Genomic DNA, 22,529 nt, shown 5'->3' with positions numbered 1-22,529 from the left:
GGCTAAGTCTCAAGCTCAATGCCTTCTGCTCACTGTTTTAACAGCAGAGGGCTGGATACAAATTATTTAATTGTCTAACAAAAGTCATCTGCTCTTCACCTTACTGTCTTGAATTTTTAAAGAATGTTATAGCACTCGTCTAAAGAAAAAAACAAATCACTTATTACTATTCAATAAAAGCAGCAGAAAGTGATGGTACTTTCCTAATGAAGCAAAAATCCCTGGTGCTTTCAAGAGCAAGGTTTTCAGGACTGACTTATTTATTTTTTGAGATATTTTAATTATTTATTTGAGAGAGAGTGAGCAAGAGAGAGAGAAAGAACAGGGAGAGGAGCAGAGGGAGAGGGAGAAGTAGACTCCCTGTTGAGCAGGGAGCCAGACGTGAGGTTTGATCCCAGGACTCTGGGATCATGACCTGAGTTGAAGGTAGATTTTTTTGTTTGTTTAAAAGATTCTATTTATTTATTCATGAGAAACACACATAGAGAGGCAGAGACACAGGGAGAAAGAGCAGGCTCCACACAGGGAGTCCGATATGGGAGTCGATCTGGGGTCTCCAGGATCATGCCCTGAGCTGAAAACAGGTGCTAAACCACTGAGCCACCCAGGTGTCCCTGAAGATAGACAATTAACTGAGCCGCCCAGGTGCTCATGAACTGATTTATAAAAAATAATGATAATGATGCAATTACATTTAATTTGTAACTGTTCTGGACACTAACTTATTACAACTGAGAACAGAATTTTCTTCCTTCATGTGGCCAATATTCTGTTTTAGAGTAATTATGGATTATGTTTAGCAAAAACGGTTCTAAATACTCATCCTTAATAGCAATAAGTTCAACTGCTTTTCTCTAGCCTTTGGTGGTTCAGAATTATTTCAGATATCAAATAAAATGAGCCTATCAAAAGGTAGAGAATTAAAAAATCTTACAGTGCCTCATCAAATGTGAGGAAAGTAAAAGAGAAAAATAAAGGAATAAATGCTATGTTTAAATACATAAGAAAAAAACATTTCAAGAACAAAATTTGTGAAGCCAGTGTTTTAAATATAATATGATTTTAATAAATGATTACTAGAAAACCAAAGTGTATCTGCCATTTAAGAGGGGAAAAGTAGAGGGATGCCTGGGTGGCTCAGCAGTTAAAGCATCTGCTTTTGGCTCAGGTCGTGATCTTGGGGTCCTAGGATCAAGTCGCACATTGGGCTCCCTGCTTGGAGCCTGCTTCCCCATCTGCCTGTGTCTCTGCCTCTCTCTCTGTGTGTGTCTCTCATCATAAATAAATAAAATCTTAAAAAAATTTAAAAAAAGGAAAAAAGTAGAACAGATTAGAATTTTTTTCATTCTTAATTTTTTTTTTTACTTTAGAATAAATAGGTCAGTTATTAAATCACTTCTCTAACTGTCCCACAGAATACACGGTTTCGAAACATATATTCCAGAACAAAAAAAATTACCATGGTATCAAATAAATTTGAGAATGGCAATTTAAGGATAATAGTTAAGCACACAGGCCCAGAGGCCAGGCTGCCTAGATTCAAATCCCAATTCTACCATTTAGCTATATGCCCTAGGGCAAGTCACTTAAGCTCACTGTACTTTGATTCCCCCTTCTGCAAAAAAGAATAGTAACACCTCCCTTCATAGGGCTGGTGTAATCTAAGGATATATATACAGCACTCATACTAATACCTATCATAGTAAATGATAAATGTTTGTAATTACAGTAATACTGTTATTAAACACAATAGGCAGGGATGCCTGGGTGGCTCAGCGATTAAGCATCTGCCTTCAGCTCAGGGTGTGATCCTGGGATCTGGGATTGAGACCCACATCAGGCTCCTTGCCAGGAGTTGGCTTCTCCCTCTTCCTGTGTCTCTCATGAATAAATAAATAACATCTTTTAAAAATAAAAATAAACACAATAGGCAGAACTTTAGATATTTTAATATGCTAATGTGCTATCACTTGCCAAAATGTTACCATGTACTGTATGAAACATATCTGGAGCTTATTCAATTAATTTTTTTCTTCCCATTTAGATAGACACTTGATAGTCTCATACTACTACTTAAAACATAATTAAAATAGTTGAAAGGCCAGATAGAGGGGCCCCTGGGTGGCTCAGTTGGTTGTGCATCTGCCTTCGGCTCAGGTAATGATCCCAGGGTCCTTCTCCCTTCTCCTGCACCCTCTGCCTGCTGCTCCCTCTGCTTGTGCTCTGTCAAATAAATAAATAGAATCTTTAAAAAAAAAAAAAAAAAAGGCCAGATAGATTTCACTACCTCAGTGGCTATTAGACACAAGGATCAAAAGGAATTCCTTACCCCTAAGGACCTATAAGTTTTTGGACATATGTGAGACTTTTGGTCTTTTTAAAGGCCAGGGGCTCATAGCAGTAAGGGCAGATCAGTCAGGTAAAGAGATGGGAATAATGTGCAGTTGTAGACTCTCTGAAACTGGAGAATGGGAAAAGTATGGAAGAGGAAAACTGGAAGCTGTTTTATGAGTATCAAGGAAACGTCTAAGACCATGGCTATTATATCAATAACACAATGCTTTGCATAAATGACAGAGTATGAAATGACTGCTTGCTTTTCTCCTGGAATAGTGAATGGCAAACAATCCTCTAAATACCCAAATAGATACATTCAAACTATAGCAGAAAAACCTTATGGTTTCTTCTGATCTCTCTAAAATAACCTCCTTTTATCACACTGGAAAAACTGAGGTAGCTCATTATCTCATATATACCATTGTTCCCCCAACCTATTCTCTAGCCAATTCTGATGCTGCAGATGTGTCCACAGTAACTCACCATCATAACTCAGTAACACTTACCGTTTAAAGTCAAAAAGAGGTAAAGAGACTTTGCCCAAAGCTTCTGGCCCTTTTCTCTGCTTATTAGAATCAGGGGAACTTCCACTGCTCTGATTTAAAATTCCAAAAAGAGTAAGGTGAAGAAGTGATTCTAATGGCAATTGTGATATCTGGATGGGAAAAATAATTCTAAGGGGGGGAAAAATGTATTAACAGAAAAAACAAATTAGATCAAATATGAAATTTAACCATTTAATGAGAATGACAATTTTAGGTATTTTATTTGACTTATCAAAAAATTTTTAACCCTGAGTAACTTTTACTTAAGTACAAGCTTGGTCAATATGTACTATAAAAAAATCTTAAATAAATTTCATTAAAATTTCAAATATGTAACATTTCTTTAAAAATTTCTTAGTGCCTTTACTCAAGACTTGCTAATGTCAATTTCTAGGCAAAATAATAGTAGTCATTTTTATTTCCTTTAGGAAAAATTAGATGAATATTTATGAGTATTTCTGATTCAGATTTATGTGTACACATATACACACAAGCAGACATATGTTAACCTTTTTACATTTATTTTTTTAAGTCTGAAAGACTACATTAGGTAAAAAATGGTCACTCTGAGGAGCCATAAGATGGTGTTAGAAATAAAATGATGCTTTTTACTAATACATATTTTTGTTTAAGGTTTTCAAAGATGTGTTATTTTTGTAACTTAAAAAAATAAAAGAAAAATAAGAAGCCATTAATAAATGCAGAATGAAAAGTTCTGCAACTGCCTACTTGCTTAAGAATTTTAAAAACATTAACAGTGCAAAATATCTTGTACATGGATTTAATTTTTTAATTTTAACCAACAAGTAGGCTTCATATATATAGTATTACACAGAATAAATACTAAACTAAGGAATACTATGAAAACCACATTTTTATGGTTTATATGTATAATTATATGTAAATTTAGTTTTAACTTGACAAAACTCTAAGAACAATTAATGGAATACTTCTGTAATTCAACAGAATTTTTCAGAACAGTATTTCAGATTTTTAAATGAGAATTTGTCTCTTCTATAGGATATCTAGAAGAGACCTTAAGATGTAAGAATTTAATGGATTTAAATGGAAATTGTGGTAAAAATGAAAATTAGGATGCATACATGGAAAAAAGTAAAGAGGGCAAACTGAAAAAATAAAAAGCCAAAACTTTCACTTACAGTTCATCCCATTTAATAAGATAGAAGAAATTCTTATAAGTGCCAACCTTCTTTGATTGGATAGGTTTAAAAAGATCCTTTCCATTGTGAGACAGGGAACATATCAAGTAGTATTTTTCGTAACTGAGAAAAGAAAGATTTTTAATTTGATAATACGAATTTGTTAACTAATACAAATACATATCATTAGCCACTGTTCTCTAAAAGGGACTATTATCTGAAATTTTTTGGTCACTATTCATTTGAATTTTTGGAAAACATCTGAAACCAAACTATTGCAAATTCTACAAAAATAAAGAAAAAGTATAGCAAAGGGAGTACAAAAGGAAACGTATATTCCTAGGTGCCAGTCTGAGGGCCACTCTATCACAGTTTTATACTCAGTTAGTTACTGGCTTTAGATTTTAGTTGAATGGCATTGAATATTTATTTATTTCTAGGCAAATTCTTAGAAGAAAAAGTACAAACATTACCTTCCCTAGGTGCTATTTTGCTTTGCTAAGTAACTGAACTAGAATCAGTTAAGCATATTAATGGTACATGGGCCTGACTTGCACTGCACCAGTCTTTCTAACCTATTAGAAGGCTTCCATCCATCCAAGGAATACACACTGCTGTAGTCTCATTAGAGAGCAATGATTTAGCCCCTACTAGCTGCAAGTACAGAGCTGCTTAGATACTATCAGGCAATCTTACAGACTAGGAAACTTACGCTCAATAAAACTGTACTCTCCTAGATTCTCACTTACTGCTAGGCTTATACATTAAACACTCTGTTCATATATACAATCTATTAATCATTCAAAATATACTTCAAATCTAATCTCATGTGTTAACAAAACACTTCTATCTAACAACTTGACTACTCTTGACTACTTTTCTCAACCTCAGTCTATTTGTTCCTCTTTTCTTCAGCATTTTACTTTCTTTCCATCCTTATCACTGCAGTTTTCTGTCTTCTACTGAGTATTTGTTCTCCTCATTAGTATCTTCAAATTTGTATGTATGAATCTGTTTGGAGGATGTGGAAGGTATTACCCTGTGACATTTAAAAGAATCAAACACCTTCACATAGCAGTAGTACCCCTTTACAGGCAAGTTCCAAGAGGGCAGACATTTTTTTGTTGCCTTGTTTACTGCTGAATCCCTAGTATGAAGAACACTGCCCAAAGATGGTTCTTAGTAAATATTTATTGAATGAGTTAATATAACACTTTTAAGTAATTATGTATTATATTACATTAATCTAAAGCTCAATTTAACGGGATGCCTGGGTGGCTCAGTAGTTAAGCGTCCGCCTTCGCCTCAGGGCATGATCCTGAAGTCCAGGGATTGAGTCCCACATCAGGGTGCCTGTATGGAGCCTGCTTCTCCCTCTGCCTGTGTCTCTGCCCCTCTCTCTCGGTCTCTCATGAATAAATAAATAAAATCTTTAAAAAAAAAAATATATATATATATATATGAAGCTCAATTGCTCAATTAAGCAGGATTTATGTTTGGTATCTCTTCACTATGAAACTGTTTCATTAAAAATATTCAATTCAGACTTTTCAGTTTACATTAGTCATTTCGTAAATGAAAGTTGGCAAACTTATGACATTTGCAAAAAAAAAAATCAAAAAGGAAAACCCCATATTAAAAATTCAATAGAAGAAATACATTCTTATAGACTTCAAAGCCTAGCAATCACTAAACTATAAACTGCTATTGAAGAAAAAAAATGTGCTTAAAGCCTATTCCCATCACACTGTTTCAAATTACTCTGGTTCTAAAGGAAAGGCTAAAAAACAGTAGTCATAAATTGACTAATTTATTAATTACTATTTGCCTTTTTGGTTTAAACATATATTTTCCTGCCTTTTTTTGCATATAGTGGGAATGATATTTTTTATTGGAACTTCAGGTATCTCTAATTTTTATGAAAACCACAAGTATCTGGTGATTCTTGTATTACCCATTTAAATATTAAAAGAACAGTGGCTGGCTGGCATCTGATAGGATTATACCAACTTCTGGGTAAAGTTGTATGTTTCGTTTTAAAGAGTTACTTACTTTGATACCCAATTACTTGAAATTCCATGTGCAGCAAAAATTGTAAACTGGAGCTGTTCTGTTGTCGTCCACGCTTCCTTGATGTTCCTATTACTTTGGGCACAGTTTGCAAAACTCCTACCAGAATTTGCATGGAGTCTGAGAAGATCATAAATTGCTGCAGTTAATTGGTCCAGGCTTACTTGAACAGGATTTTCCAAATTCAGTGATCCTAGATTTAAAGAAATTGTTAATATAATTCTGAAGAACCAACATTTATTGCTAAAAACTTATAGAACTTAAAGACCTACCCCTAGATGAACTCTTACTCATGTCTTCTTCTCCAGACAGTGAAGTCACCTGCATACATACATACAAATTAGTAAGAAAAACCCCATGATGTATAGAAATTAAAGGTAAAAACTAAATCAAATGCTGTATCAGGAAACCTCCCAAAAGTTTCTGCAGAATTAATAAATCCAAAAAAAAAAAAAAACAAAATGCAAAAAGTGAAAACCCCAAACCAAATAAACACATGATTTTTAGTATCAAGAAAATCAGAATAACTGAAAATTAGTGCAAAATACAGAAACTCAACAAAATCTGCCTCATTAAATCAATCTAGTAATTAAGATTTGAAAATACACTATTATGATACTTTATATTCCATTTAGTTGCTTTATTATTGGTATAATAAAGAATATCCTTAATGTGGAGTGCCTGGGGGGTGCAGCTGGTTGAGTATCCAACTCTTGGTTTCGGCTCATGTTGTGATCTTAGGGTCATGAGACCAAACCCCAAGTCGGGCTCTTGACTCAGTGCAGTCTGCTGGAATCCTGTCTGCCTCTGTCCCTCCTCTGCCTATAAGTAAGTAAAGTAAGTAAACAAAAGAAAGAAAGAGGGATCCCTGGGTGGCTCGGCAGTTTGGCGTCTGCCTTCAGCCCAGGCGTGATCCTGGAGTCCCGGGATCGAGTCCCACATCAGGCTCCCTGCATGGAGTCTGCTTCTCCCTCTGCCTGTGTCTCTGCCTCTCTCTCTCTCTTTCTGTGTCTCTCATGAATAAAATCTTTAAAACAAACAAATAAAAACAAAAATCCCCATGGAAATACAGGGAGAGCTTTTACTAAAAGCAACAGTATGAGATCAAGAAAGGACTCCCAACTTGATTGTTTCTGAGGTAATAAGTCACTTGATTGTTCCTGAAGTAATAAGTCACTATGATGAGGCTTCTGAATATTTTCAATAGGAAGAGGTATCACCAAAGTAGAGCTTCCCCTCTGGGCAATCATGGAGATGTCCATCAGAAGGACAAATGGTAACTACTACCACCCAGGTTCTGAAGCTCAGTATCCACCCTGAACCCTCCAACCAACTTGTTTATGCCACAATTCCTCTTCCACACATAAAAGTTTGACATCCATGTTTTCAATATCAACTCTCATGAAGCTTTTCCAAGGCAGCCCCTCTTAAGAATTCCCAACTTTAGGGATGCTGGGTGGCTTAGCGGTTGAGCATCTGCCTTTGGCTCAGGGTGTGATCCCGGTCTGGGGATTGAGTCCCACATCAGGCTCCTTGTGAGGAGCCTGCTTCTCCCTCTGCCTATGTCTCTGCTTCTCTCTGAGTCTCTCATGAATAAATAAATAAAATCTTAAAAAAAAAGAATTCCCAACTTTACAAGTAAGTTATCAAATCAACTCAAAAGTGACAGCCAAGGTTAAAATTATAACACTTTGTTGAGAAGAAGCAAAAATCTCCCAGCTTAAGTGATAAGATACTCATCTAAATACATATTTATATTTAATAAGATGCTAACTACTAAAAAAATACTCACATCAGCACTGTTACTCCTTGGAAGATTAACTGCTCTCTTTAGCTTCTTTACGGATTCTGTAATGGCAAGAGTCTCTACACCATCTAAAGCGCTACAGATTTTTCTTACAGCTTTAATCACTTGATCAACTGCTCGGTGCTGGTTCTTTAAAAATAGAAAGTAAAACAAACATAGGTATGAAGAATCTAAAGGATCTGTTTCAGAGATGAAGTCAGAAACTTAGACATTTTAGATTTGCTTAAGAACAGATATCCTTGGGGATCCCCGAGTGGCTCAGCAGTTTAGCGCCTGCCTTCGGCTCAGGGTATGATCCCACTCTCTGCCTGTGTCTCTGTCTCTCTTTCTCTCTGTGTCTCTCATGAATAAATAAATAAAACCTTTAAAAAAATTAATAAATAAAAGAACAGATATCCTTTGCTCCAGTTTATTTTGAATAGGAAAAATTGGGTCTGATTTTCACTTTGCTTGAGACAAAATTATTCATATACAAATGCCATTAATTTCATATTAAAATAACTAATAAACTATTAACAAATTACTAAGTCATTTAAAAAACTGGAGTTATTTTTTATTCTTATTTGGGATTAAGCTCCACATTAAAAATACCAATCCTGCCAGCCAAAAATCTGGTATCCAAAACCAAGTTCTTCAGAGGTTGGCCACATATTAACACCATTGGGCAATAGTTATGAGATCTGAGTCAACTTTTAAGCTTCATTTACATCTGTACGACCATCACTTTTTAAGTTTTGTCTGATTAAAAAACTTCCTTGAGGACAATCCCTCCATAGTATTCAACCACAGTTGATTCCATCATGATTCACAAGTATACATGCACAACTGATTATAAAATCATTTACCTGATAGAATTACTTAAAACTCCCTCTCCAACATCATTTTAAAGTACATATCTCATTAAGAAACATTCTTACATAATGAATTAACTCATCAAACATTTATGCCAGACTTACATGCCAACTACCGTTAGAATGGGCTGAAACTTAGTACTGTACCATCCCTTAAAAATTTAAATTTTTCCACCCTTGAGGCCTGGCAACCATAAACTAAATGGTGTTTCTACCTTCATGCTTAAATGAAACCACCTCATCTTCTCAAACACCCCAGGACCCTCCAGTCTTCAGGGCCTGAGAGTCTGTTTTCCAGCTCCCCATTTCTGCTTACATAACTCATATCTCTGCTTTTACTCCACACCTTCATGCAAAAAATTTTCCAATTTTGAGGCTCGAGTCATTCTCCTATACTATTCCCCATCATTTATGTGCCAGTTATCAATTTATTGTCTATCAGCTCCAAAACTACACTTCTTTGCCCTACTCTGTGATACTGAAGATGGACCTATAAACATTTCTTCTTTGCCAGCCAATACAATGTTAAGTTTTGTCAACAGAGGGCACTAAAGGGACACTCACACAACAGCAGAATGAAGACCCTTCCTCAGGGTTCTAGTCCTCCATTTTTTACTTCAGCAAGGCATCCCAGTGGTCCTCAAAAAGCAGTTGAGCAGTTGACCTATATCCCCAGGGCATGGTCTCCCAATCTGACAATTCTACCAAGTTTCTTCGCTGTAAGCTACCTATGTGTTCCTGTGATAGCCAAACCCTCTTAGAAGAGGCTGGATTTCAGCCTAAGGTTGGACAGAAGGTTCTATCTTAAGTCCTTAGAATTCTTTTTATATATTATTCCTCAACCTAGAGTTGACAGCTGCTTTTTTACACTTATTACTTCTGGATCCCTTAGAGCATGACTGGCAAACTTTTTAAAGGCCAGAAAGTACATGTGTTAGACTTTGTGGACCATACAGTCTCTGTCCCAATTTAACTCCGCTATTATGGTGTGAAAACAGATACAGAAAATAGATGAATAAATGAGTTTGGCAGTGTTCCAATAAAACTATTAGGCAATAGGCCAGATTGAAGATTTAGCACACAAACCATATGTCAAACCTTGTTTTAGAATCCTCTTTTATACTTTATAATAATTAACTACCTTTTACTAATTAATGATTCTTTAAATTTCCCTCTCCAAATAACTACTATATTTTCTGTCTTCTAACTTGGCCTCTGATGGCCCGATCTGCCTTGCAATTGACATGTGGTCATTTCCCCCACTGTATGCCATATTTTTATTCAGGATATTCACTTGACTTTCTACCCTATATCTTATAATAAGCCTCAGTTATATAAATGTTCATGTGGAAAATTCGAAGCATCTTCAACCGCAAAACTATAACCTATCAGAATCTTAACTACAATATCATACTGTGGTCACAATCTCCTTTACTCTCACACATTCATTCTGACTAAAACTAAATTTTTGAGTTCACAGACTTCTGTTCTCTCTTCTACCAGGTAGCTAAATACCTTTAAAGAAAATCTCAAAACTATACAGATTCAACATTCCCCAGTTTCAGCAGAAATCTGCATGCTAACATTACTTTTACTCATTCTTGGTTGGTCCTCTAATCTGGAGGACAGGGTAAAATTTAACATGGATTAAAAGGTGGTAACTTGGGCAGCCCTGGTGGCGCAGTGGTTTAGCGCTGCCTGCGGCTCAGGGCATGATTTTGGAGACCCTGGATAGAGTCCCGCGTCGGGTTCTCTGTATGATGCCTGTTCTCCCTCTGCCTGTGTCTCTGCCTCTCTCTCTGTCTCTATGAATAAATAAATAAAATCTTTAAAAAAAAAAAAAAAAAGAAAAAAAAAGGTGGTAACTTATGTCTGGGTATCTCTAGTGCCCTTTTTCAACCTTCCAGTCATACTCTGTACTCTATTACAGAAGTACATATATTTCCATATATGTATCACACCTGTGTACTTTTCTCCACATACCCTTCCCAACTATCTTCTAGCTAACCCATACTGTTGACTTTACTTAGGCAACCTCCCTTTTAGAGGTTTCCATGAACTCCAAAGTTGGAAGAGGTGCTCTTCTTTGATCTCCCAAAGAACCCAATGCATACCACTATACTACATTTACTATACATTATATCGAAATTTTGTTTAAATCCATCACTAGTTTTAAGTTTCTTGTAGGTGGGTACTAGGTCATTCATTTCATAACTCCAGCATCTAGCATATCATTAACATTCAATTAATGCTTTTTTAACTGAACTGAAGGCTCCTCTTACTAATAAAGCAGAAGTGAGGTGAAGCGCTGATTCATGGAATATTGAGAATTCTTGTTAACAAGATGGGTCAGAAAACAAGTTATCAAACATCAACATCAAGAATATAGTTAAAAAAAAAGAATATAGTTTAAATTGTCCTAAAATATTTCATCCAACACCACACTAATATTTAAGATAGAACAAGACAAGAAGCCTTAAGTCATCATGCAAAAATGTGAATTAAGACTTACTTCAATTTGAAGAGCCAGTTCCACTTGGTTGTGATAAGAATCTAAAAGTTCTTCAACAGGGTATCTGAAATAAAGAGCAGTTACTGTGACTGAAGGATACTACATAAAAATGACTGTTTTGTTCACCAAAATAAAGGTATTCACATCCAAAAGCAGTTTGAAAACCTGGAATTAATACTTTAGATGCCACACCTTGTTATGACTTCTTTATAAGGTTTTTCCATTTGATGCAGGTGTTTGTTTAAATCCACAGGTGTTTTATCATCTTCTGCCTAAAAAAAAAAAATATATATATATATATATATATACACACGTTTACCAAAAAAATCCATTCTTTGGTCAGTCTTTTTTTTTTTTTTTTTAAGATTTCATTTATTGGGGCACCTGGGTGGCTCAGTGGTTGAGCATCTGCCATTGGCTCAGGTCATGATCCCGGGGTCCTGGGATAAAGTCCCTCGTCAAGCTCCCCACAGGGAGTCTCCTTCTCCCTCTGCCTATATCTCTCTGCCTCTGGGTCTCTCATGAATAAATTTTTTAAAATCTTAAAAAATGTGTTTATTTGACAGAGAATGAGAGAGGGAGTGAGCAAAGCAGATGGGAGCGGCAGGCAGAGGGAGAGGGAGAAGCAGGCTCCCTACCAAGCAGAAAGTCTGACTCGGGGCTTGATCCCAGGACCCTAGGATCATGACCTGAGCTGAAGGCAGATGACCAACTGAGCCACCCAGGTGCCCCCACTTTTTGGTCTTTCATACAAGTTAAGTGTATGATAAATTCTTGAAACTAAAGTGATTTTCATAATAGAGGCTAATATATTATTGGAATTAAATACTATTTATAACTGAGTCAAGAAAAAAGTAAATCAATATTCTGAAAATTTTGTTTTATAAATAAAAAAATAATGCTTTTTTTCCCTTTTTAAAATATTTTATTTTTTTATTTGAGAGAGAAAGTGAGTCAGAGAGAGAGAAGGAGCAGGGAGAGGATCAAAGGGAGAGGGAGAAGCAGGCTCCCCACTGAGCAGGGAACCTGACAAAGAGCTTGATCCCAGGATTTTGGGATCATGATCTGAGCCAAAGGCAGACACTTAACCAACTGAGCCACCCAGGCTCCCCAAAACATAAATGTTTTTAAGTGTAGTTATTTCTGTTCTATAAGGAAAGAATAGAGAACTTTAAAATACAAAATAACCTTTTATATTTTAAGATTTTGTTTTTTTATTTGAGAGAGAATGAGCAAGAAAGAGAGAGACAGAGCAAGCACAAACGAGGAGAGAGGCAGAGGGAGAGGGAGAAGCAGACTCCCTGCTAAGCAGGGAGCCAACTCAGGGCTTGATCCCAGGACTCCCAAGATCATGACTAAGCCAGACACAGATGCTTGACTGAGACATCAGGCACCCCAAAACAAAACAGTATTTTTTTTAAAGACTTTATTTATTTATTCATGAGAAACATGGAGAGAGGGAGGGAGCAGAGACAGAGGGAGAAGCAGGCTCCATGCAGGGAGGATCACGCCCTGGACTGAAGGTGGCGCTAAACCGCTGAGCCACCTGGGCTGCCCACAAAACACTTTTAAAGATGGCTGATAACCAACCATGTGAAAATGAAGGTGGGAGGCACCTGGGTGGCTCAGACAGTTAAGCATCTGCCTTCAGCTCAGATCATGATCCCAGGGTCCCAGGATTGAGCCCCACATTGGGCTCCTTACTCAGCAGGGAACCTGCTTCTCCCTCTCTCTCTGCCACTCTGCCCACTTGTGTTCTCCCTCCCCCTCACTCTCAAATATATAAATAAAAAAATCTTAAAAAAAAGTGAAGGTGGGATTGGATCAGATAGCAAAGAGATCATCTCAATGTCTGCATTATTTTTCTAATGATAATCAAATTTCCCCCAACCTTACCCTCAAAAAACAAGGTACCGGTCTCTTCTACTGTAAGTCTTTACTATGCAAATATACTCGAAAACATCATTTCTTAAGAAACTGAAAAGAGAAGTTACTACTGATTGCTAAAATGTACTGAATTTTGTGAAATAGTTTTCACCCAAGTGAAATAAATTCTATGAAACCTAAGAGCAAAACCTAAAAAAATAGAGAGAAAGAAATGACTTTTCCATCCAAAGTTCTATCAAATAAAGAATAATTTTCTTTAAAGATTAAAATTTGGGATGCCTGGGTGGCCCAGTGGTTGAGCGCCTGCCTTCGGCCCAGGGTGTGATCCTGAAGTCCTGAAATCGAGTCCCACAATGGGCTCCCTGCATGGAGCCTGCTTTTCTCCCTCTGTCTGTGTCTCTGCCTCTCTCTCTCTCTCTGTGCTTCTAATGAATAAAAAAATACATTTGGTGCAGAATAATGTATTTTTCTCAGTTTGATGTAAAAGTCAGTATGGATCTTTTTTCCCCCAAACCATACTTATTATTCAAGATCTTTCCTCCTTCATTTCTCTTTGACTGACTGTAATATTTTCATTCTTGTGTAAAACCATTACAAATCAAAAATAAATAAATAAATAAATAAATAAATAAATAAATAAATAAATAAATAAATAAATAAATAAATAAATAAAATAAAAACAAATCAAATTTTTATTTCCTCCACTTTGATTTTCAAATATGCTTTCAGCTCTGAGGAGTATGCTACCTAAGATTCCATGATTGAAAAGCTCCTCCCATCTGCTGAAAACCCTTGTGAATAGAATTAGTTCATTCTAATCATTAATCCATTCACCAGTCCAACCCAGAAATCTTGGAGAATGTACAAACTGCAAATTGGCTAATTAGCAGAATTACTCAGATTCAACTAAATGCAATTCAGTTATACGGTACATACTTACTGTTCGGGCCAAATTTTGGCACATTGCACTGAAGGTCAAAAGTTGTAGTTTAATCTCCGTGTCCCATTTTCGGCAGTTTTGAATATGTTCGTGACTTCCAAGGCAATGATTACTATTAAAATATATTAATTATCAATCAGTGTTATTCTCAAACAAGAAATTATAGAGGTAAGAGTAAAATATAACTTGTATCTGCTTCAAAAATGAAGAGAATGGTAAAATGTAGAGATGGTTTTTTAACCAAGTTGGGCATTTAAATAAAAGAATATATTCTATGTGAGAAGAGTCACAGCAAAGAAGATGAAGATGAAAAAAGAAAAAGAAGGACAGGGCATTTCAAGTAGCCTAAAATAACAAAAATCTATAAAATAACTAGACTAAAAGCTAGACAAAAATTACCTGGTTCAGAAAAAAATTCATTATAATTATTGTTTCAGACAATTAAAAGGAAGTCACAGCTGACCACTGTGTGAAAATACTGCACGCTACAAAAGGAAAATGGAGTCTATAATGATGTGACTATTGACTCTTAGCAGAAAGAAAAACCCATTAAATTCACTTATCAACCAATTACCCACCATTTTCCCATTTAAGACTGTAAGCTTACGGGCAAGCTTAACTCTGAAAACCTCCAGTCTTAGACATGTCTTAAGACAGAGTATATCTCAATATAAGCTTATTGATCCAATGAATCAATTAAGTAGGACCTAATGTATTCTTGGATTACAAACTTAACTAGAGATTTTTCCAATTTAACCCCTTAAAAATGAAATTTCCAAAGATGTTGCCCAATAGTTAAATGAATACTTACTTTTGCAGCACTTCCTCTTGTCCACAAACTTTCAGAACATAGCTGCCAACATCTACTTGATTCAAGTCATCATGTACCCAGCAAAGGGCTTGCATTATAATGATTTCTACAGTAGAACTCACTGTAAAAGAGACATCATTTTAATTTTGCTCATTTCACTCTATATAGTTATTGAGAATGTAATTCTTATCATCTAAGAAAGCACTATACAATAGAAATATAATGTAGGTCACACACAAAATTTATGATTTTCTATTAGATTGAAAAAAGTAAAAAGAAACAGGTGAAGCTAATTTCAACATGTTTTATTTATCCTAACAAATCCAGAATATCACTGTAACATATAACCAGCATTTTAAAATTACAAATGAGACATCTTATTTCTTTTCAAATTGGGTCTTTGAAATCCACAATGTACTTTACACCTACAGCACATCTCATTCTATATTAGCCACATTTCAAGTATTCAATAGCCACATGGGGCTAAGGGTTACTATATTACATAGGGCAGATGTAACCCAAGAAAGTCACTTCCCTATTACAGACTTCTCCAAAAAGAATGATATGTAGCAGTGTCTAACAGACAATGACTTAAATCATAAGGAAAAAAATATGTATCATCATTTTAAATGTTTGACATGTTCCCGGTAAATATTTTCCAATGATGAATAAAAATATAACAAGTAGGAAGTATTGTTCAATTACTGTTCTTGAAAACAGATAGATACTAAGATTATAACAGATTAAAAATTAAAATAAACTTTTAAAGTAATCTACTTCTAAGAGCTCCAATGTTCAATTCAGAAGACAATTATTCAGTTCACTCTTCACAAAAATCAACAGCTTGGTAGAAAAGGCAATAAAATATCTAATGCAATGGGTAAATTTCTGAATAATCAAATATATGGTAACATTCATCATTTGGACACATATCTACCATAAAATGGTTAAGTTTCTTAACAGAGATGTATATTATAAATGTGCACATTTATGAAGAACCAAAGGATAAGCATTTGAAATATTTTCTCAAAAAGTAATCATATCTTGATATATTAAGTCAAAATTTGATACAAATTAAAACATTTGCCACATATCGATGCTTACTATTTCTATCAAGGAGCCTACTGACCTTTCTGTCCTTCGGTTTTAATATTAATTCTTAAAGTGTGTGGGTTTTAAATAATTCCCCAGATAAAAATTTAAAGTATGTTTCATAAGAATAAAGAACAGTTCTTCCTTTAGAAACTAAAAGAATGATTGTTATAGTTGGCTAACAGTTTTGTTTCAGATTTATATTTTTTCAAAGAGCACTGAAAAGTGCAAACAGACAAAGAAAAGTATCCAAATACTAGACATATTCCTAGTTATAACCATTATGGAAAAAAAAGGGCATCATTTTTAGGTCAAACTATTATAGAAATATAGGCTCTTATTCTACTTTTGGAATCCCATTAAAACAATATACATTAAGAGAATCAATGAACTATGACAAAAAATTTCCTGTAGACATTAAGATACATTTCTAGAAAGGATATCCGCATCAAATTTGGAAGACAGAGTTAGAACCAACAGAGAATTATCTTCTCTTTAGAGGAGCTTATTAGCAAGATACCTTCAATTTCAATTTCACTGACAGCTCTTTATAAATAAGCATTCTTCTTGCCATAAAATGAAAAGAAGAATAAAAAAAAATAATTGGACTATAATTAGCCTTTCAATCTCATGCTTTGGGACCTTGGCCAAGAGCCACCAATTTACCAAAATTACTCAGCATTTTCAAAGAAATATGTAGTAATAAATGTAAACTGTTTTCCCACTAGTCCTAACCAGAAATTTATCCAAATGAATGCCAATTTTTTGAAAAGGATAACTAATGAATGTTAAGTATTTTACTACACACACAGAAAAATTTTTTTTAAAGGATATCTAATGATAACAGGGTCAAGAATGATTAAAATTAACATATGAAGCATTTCTCCCTAATCAGAGCAAAACAAGATGGTTGGGGGACTATAAACCTACCATCACATGTAAAAGTAACTGGTAGTTGAAATCCTTCAATTTCAATGGAGACCTTCACGCTAGCATTTTCTCCACATATGTTTCTTTGAACTGTAACTGGACTTAACAAATAGCCTGGATTTGTGCAGTGATTGGTATATGGAAACTTGGTCTTCAATCTGTTCACAAGAAAGAAGAAATCAAATTTTTGTTTTAAAAGCTGCATTTGAGAGCCCTAAACAAAGCTCTGCATGCTTACAGCCATTCAATTCTGTGTCTTTGTTCAATTCTAGAGCAGCTCATGAGAACCATAATGAATGGAGCCCAGTTAAACTCCAAACACCAGCATTTGCCTCTTAGATAAAAGGAATCCAAGAAAAGAGATTAAGTACTGCCAGGATATCTTTGGTAACATTATCAACATTAGCCAGGCACACACTGAATACATGGCATTAAATGAGGTTTTCTGCATCAGATTTTTTTTGCTATACAACATAATTATACAAAATGTACACTTTTAATAAATCCACTGAGAATACAGGGAAAGTAACCCGCAATTGCCAGAGGGCTAAAAAGTTTGTTGTCTTTTAAAGACCTTTTTCTCCTGGGTATTATGGTATACGTTGGCAAACTGATTTCAAATAAATATAAAAAATTAAAAAATAAAAATCTTTTTCTTAGAGCCTTTTTCCTATATTTAGGGGGGAGGGTTGTTAGACAACAATTTAAAAGAACCATTATCAATTTTTACAGTGCTATGGGCCTTTATTCTCTCAGTGATTCTAAAGCTTAGGGAATGACAAGAATTCCCTGTGAAGGTATTCACAGGAACAACATAGTTTTTTTTTTTTTTTAAGATTTTATTTATTCATTCATGAGAGACAGAGAGAGAGGAGAGGGGCAGAGATATAGGCAGAGGGAGAAGCAGGCTCCATGTAGGGAGCCCGACGTGGGACTCGATCCTGGGTCTCCAGGATCATGTCCTGAGCCGAAGACGGGCACTAAAACCGCTGAGCCACCCAGGGATCCCCAGAACAACATAGTTTATTTATTTTTAAATTTATGTATTTGAGAGAGAGAGAGACAGTGCGAGCGAAAGAGCAAACATTTAGAAGGGGGAGGGGCAGAGAGATGGAGAAGTAGGCTCCCCACTGAGCAGGGAGCCTGAAACAGGACTCCAGGATCATGACCCAAGCTGAAGGTAGATGCTCAACCTATTAAGCCACCCGGGCAGTCTGAATAACATAGTTTAATCTGAAATACAGGAGTACGGTATATATGGCTCTTCTTCAGACAGCACTTTTGTTATAAGAAGACAAAGGGAGGGCGCCTGGGTGGCTCAGTGGTTGAGCGTCTGCCTTTGGCTCAGGTCGTGATCCTGGGGTCCTGAGATCGAGTCCTGCATCGGGCTCCCTGCATGAAGCCTGCTTCTCACTCTGCCCATGTTTCTGCCTCCCTCTGTGTCTCTCATGAATAAATAAATAAAATCTTTAAAAAAAAAAAAAAAAAGAAGACAAAGGAAAATTTGAAGCCTTAAACTTGTAGCCTTCCTTTAACTGAGTTTTTCTGGAGGTTAGAAAACAAGACGTAATCCACCTGCCTGATTTTCATAGGAATATGAATGGAATGAACACTTCAAGTCATAGGAATAGAATAAAATAGTTTGAATTGACAAAAAGAAAAGATTCGGGAGAAGAGCTCCCTGGGGGGGCTCAGTTGCTTAAGTGTCTGATTCTTGGTTTTGGCTCAGGTCCTGATCTCAGGGTCCTAAGACTGAGCCCCCTAACTGACGGACTCCACATCCAGCATGGAGTCTGCTTGAGATTCTGCCCCTCTTCCTCTCCCTACCCTTCTACCCTTCTCCCTGCTTGCTTGTGCTCTCTTTCTAAAATAAACAAAATCTTGAAAGAGAGAAAGAGAGAGAGAAAGAAAGAGAGAAAGAGAGAAAGAGAGAGAGAGAGAGAGAGAGAGAAAGAGAGAAAGAGAGAAAGAGAGAAAGAGAGAAAGAGAGAAAGAGAGAAGAGAGAAAGAGAGAAAGAGAGAAAGAGAGAAAGAGAGAAAGAGAGAAAGAGAGAAAGAGAGAAAGAGAGAAAGAGAGAAAGAGAGAAAGAGAGAAAGAGAGAAAGAGAGAAAGAGAGAAAGAAAGAAAGAAAGAAAGAAGAAAGAAAGAAAGAAAGAAGAAAGAAAGAAAGAAATCCCTGGGTGGCGCAGCAGTTTGGCGCCTGTCTTTGGCCCAGGGCGCGATCCTGGAGACCCGGGATCGAATCCCACGTCGGGCTCCCAGTGCATGGAGCCTGCTTCTCCCTCTGCCTGTGTCTCTGCCTCTCTCTCTCTCATTCTGTGTGACTATCATAAATAAATAAAAATTTAAAAAAAATTTTAAAAGAAAGAAGAAAGAAAGAAAGAAAGAAAGAAAGAAAGAAAGAAAGAAAGAAAGAATTAAGAAAGAAAGAAAGAAAGAAAGAAAGAAAGAAGAAAGAAAGAAAGAAAGAAAGAAAGGGGGGAAGGTTGTTGTTCAGGAGAGGCAGCAAATATAACTGCACAAAGAGTCAGACAACCTAAGTTTAAATCCTAATTTTACTACTTACTAGCCTTGTGACTGTAGGCAAGTTATTGAATCTCCTTGTTGCTTCCAGCTTCCTCTTCTATAAATTGGGGATACTACCACTACTAACTTCATAGGGTTGCTGTAAGAATTATGTGAACTAACTTTACAAAGCCTTCAGAGAAGTGCCTAGTAACAGAGGTGTTATAAGCATCTTGTCAAATAAATGAATAAATGAATTTAAAAACCTGAGTTCTGTACTGTGGTCTTAAGTACCACAAAAGATCCAATATTAAAAAGAAGAAATGAAAGGGACACCTGGGTGGCTCAGTGGTTGGGCCTCTGCCTTTGGCTCAGGGCATGATCCTGGAGTCCTGGGATTGAGACCTGCATCGGGTTCCCTGCATGGAGCCTGCTTCTCCCTCTGCCTATGTCTCTGCCTCTCTTCCCCTGTCCCTCTCTCAAATAAATAAATAAAATCTTAAAAAAAAAAAAAAAGGAAGAAAGGTAATTTTTAAAAACCAGTACAGTTATTAAACTTCTATCAATATTAGAAATGCATCATTATATCTTCAGATATTTGACTGTTGTCAAGCTTACCCCTCCACAATATAATGCCAAGACCTTCATAGGACTTTGCCTAAGATTCTTGCTTCTCACTTATTTACTAGGTATTCTAAAATAGATGCTTACAGAAAATCATGTATTAACTAATACATGAAATAGTACAGAATTTTGTCTATAACCAAGCAAGACTTCGAGTTTCAGAAATCCTTAAGCATGATGAAAGGAGGCACGCCTGGGTGATGAAAGAAGGCTCAGTCAGTTAAGCATCTGCCTTCAGCTCAGGTTATAATCCTGGGGTTACTGTGGAGTCTGCTTCTCCCTCTCCTTCTCCCCTTCCTCCCTGCTCATGCTCTTTGTCTCTAAGATAGATAAAATCTTTAAAACAAAACAAAAAAAGAATGATGAAAGGACAATCAAATTCCTAATAGCTCAGAAAACAGGAATTTATTAGACAACATTACCAGTGATAAAAGTTGTATTCAATGAACTTGACTTGGGGGAGGTGGGGAATCCTTCATTTCCTTTCCTTAAAGTGAGTCTTCTTACTGGGTGATATATGGAAGTACTGAATCACTATATTCTACACCTGCAACTAACATTATACTGTAGGTTAACTAACTGGAATTTAAATTAAAACGTTAAGAAAATGAGTCCCTTTTTTTATACAGCAATGTGAATGTACTTAGTATCACAGATTGTACATGTAAAACTGGTTAAAATAGTAAATTTCACATTTTGTATGTTTTATCAAATAAAAATTTTTTTTAATGAGTTCTATCTCTGCTTGACAGAACAGATGATAATCCAGGAAAAAAACATCCAGTAATTTGTTTCTATAAAACTGACATCTAGGGATCCCTGGGTGGCGCAGCGGTTTAGCGCCTGCCTTTGGCCCAGGGCGCGATCCTGGAGACCCGGGATCGAATCCCACGTCGGGCTCCCAGTGCATGGAGCCTGCTTCTCCCTCTGCCTATGTCTCTGCCTCTCTCTCTCTCTCTCTGTGTGACTATCATAAATAAATAAAAATTTTAAAAAAAAATGACATCTCTTTATTCTTATGGTTTTGTTTACTTTATCAAAATTGGGGAAAAACTAAGATAGTAATAGATTTTTTAAAGTTTTTTTTGTTTTGTTCATAACTAAACTTTTAAACATATAAAAGTAAATTAAGTTACTAAATTGAAAATTGCTAAATTATTTATTTTAAATATAACAGACCATATGAGGTATTTTTATGGACACTCCAAGTTATACAGTGGAGCTTGATGTTCTTAAGTAATTACCTATAAAGATTTTTTTTAACTATAATTCATTTTCTCTAAAATTTCCACTTTCCTGTCGTCACAAAGAAAGGCTGTAGGGGAGGGGTGGAAAAGAGAATCCCAAGCAGACTCCCAGCTGAGCACATAGCCTTAGGCAGGGCTCAACCCCAAAACCCATCAGATCATTACCTAATGCCAAATCAAGAGTCAGACAGTCAATGCCTGACCCAATCAGACATCCCTTGTTGCTTGTTTAATGTGACTCTACAGTTCAGGGAATTTAAATCCTTCACAGTTGGTTTTCTTCCTGTGTGTTCAATATAGCTAAAGTTAGGTACAGAAAGAGAAGGACAGGAAGAGACAAAAATGAGAGTTTTAAAAGGTAAAAATAAAAATTAGAGAAGTAAAGTCAGTATTGTTTAGAACAAAATTAACTAAATGCAGAGGTGAAATCCTTGAAAACTTACATAGAGTCCTAGGGATCAAGACACTACTGTAGGGACGCCTGGGTAGCTCAGCAGTTGACTGCCTTTGGCTCAGGGTGTGATTCCAGAGTCCTGGGATCCAGTCCCACATCAGGCTTCCTACATGGAGCCTGCTTCTCCCCCTGCCTATGTCTTTGCCTCTCTCTCTGTGTCTCTCATGAATAAAAAAATAAAATCTTTAAAAAAATGACACTATTATAGCATATAAATAGTAGAAGTGAACTATATAGGAAAAAAGAAACTAGAAGGCTATTTAGAACAGCTAGGGTAAAGTATAGTTTGTCATCCTATCCTCCTAAGAAACCAGCAAAAATGTTGGCAACTAATATTCTTCTAAGAAATTCCTCTGGAACTATATTAACTAGCAGATAGAGCAAGCTTTGTCAATTATGGTAAGTGGGAAAGGAAAGAAAATAAGAACTAAAAACCTGAAAAATGCAGTCATAATGAAATGTCCTGAATCACAGCATTATAGTCCTTTAAACTAAAAGAGACTCTTGATATCACTAGTCCAACTCCCTAATTTCAGAAACAAAAAGGGTTAAAATCAGCAATGTATCAGTCTGTTATACAAGTAATTTTAATTGTAAACAAATATCCTGGCAAATCTTTCAAAGCTGAGTTAAAATGATTAAATGAATCACCTCAGGAGATTTCAAAAAGTAAAGAGTTGGCTATCTAAGAGTATAAATACTTGTTTAAAAAGTCCAGTGCAGAGGGACGCCTGGGTGGCTCAGTGGTTGAGCATC

General features: G+C 35.9%; 1 protein-coding gene across 4 annotated transcripts in view; it reads right to left on the bottom strand.

Annotated features, from left to right (window-relative positions):
• PIK3C2A (phosphatidylinositol-4-phosphate 3-kinase catalytic subunit type 2 alpha) overlaps positions 1-22,529 on the bottom strand; it is a 114,813-nt gene that overhangs the window by 39,537 nt on the left and 52,747 nt on the right. For all 4 annotated transcript variants that reach the window (XM_055318097.1, XM_055318098.1, XM_055318096.1 and 1 more), the window contains exons 4-13: positions 16,943-17,100; positions 14,921-15,041; positions 14,110-14,221; positions 11,475-11,554; positions 11,283-11,346; positions 7,905-8,048; positions 6,385-6,433; positions 6,095-6,305; positions 4,043-4,165; positions 2,844-3,011 (exon numbers count right to left, since the gene is read on the bottom strand). In XM_055318097.1, the coding sequence (XP_055174072.1) occupies positions 2,844-3,011; positions 4,043-4,165; positions 6,095-6,305; positions 6,385-6,433; positions 7,905-8,048; positions 11,283-11,346; positions 11,475-11,554; positions 14,110-14,221; positions 14,921-15,041; positions 16,943-17,100 (1,230 nt within the window). The remainder of the gene's footprint in view (positions 1-2,843; positions 3,012-4,042; positions 4,166-6,094; positions 6,306-6,384; positions 6,434-7,904; positions 8,049-11,282; positions 11,347-11,474; positions 11,555-14,109; positions 14,222-14,920; positions 15,042-16,942; positions 17,101-22,529) is intronic.

The sequence above is a fragment of the Nyctereutes procyonoides genome, unplaced genomic scaffold, assembly GCF_905146905.1.
Source record: "Nyctereutes procyonoides isolate TBG_1078 unplaced genomic scaffold, NYPRO_anot_genome, whole genome shotgun sequence".
Classification (NCBI taxonomy): Eukaryota; Metazoa; Chordata; class Mammalia; order Carnivora; family Canidae; genus Nyctereutes; species Nyctereutes procyonoides.
The sequence above is the reverse complement of the archived record's forward strand: the minus strand, read 5'-3'. Positions and strand labels throughout refer to the sequence as shown.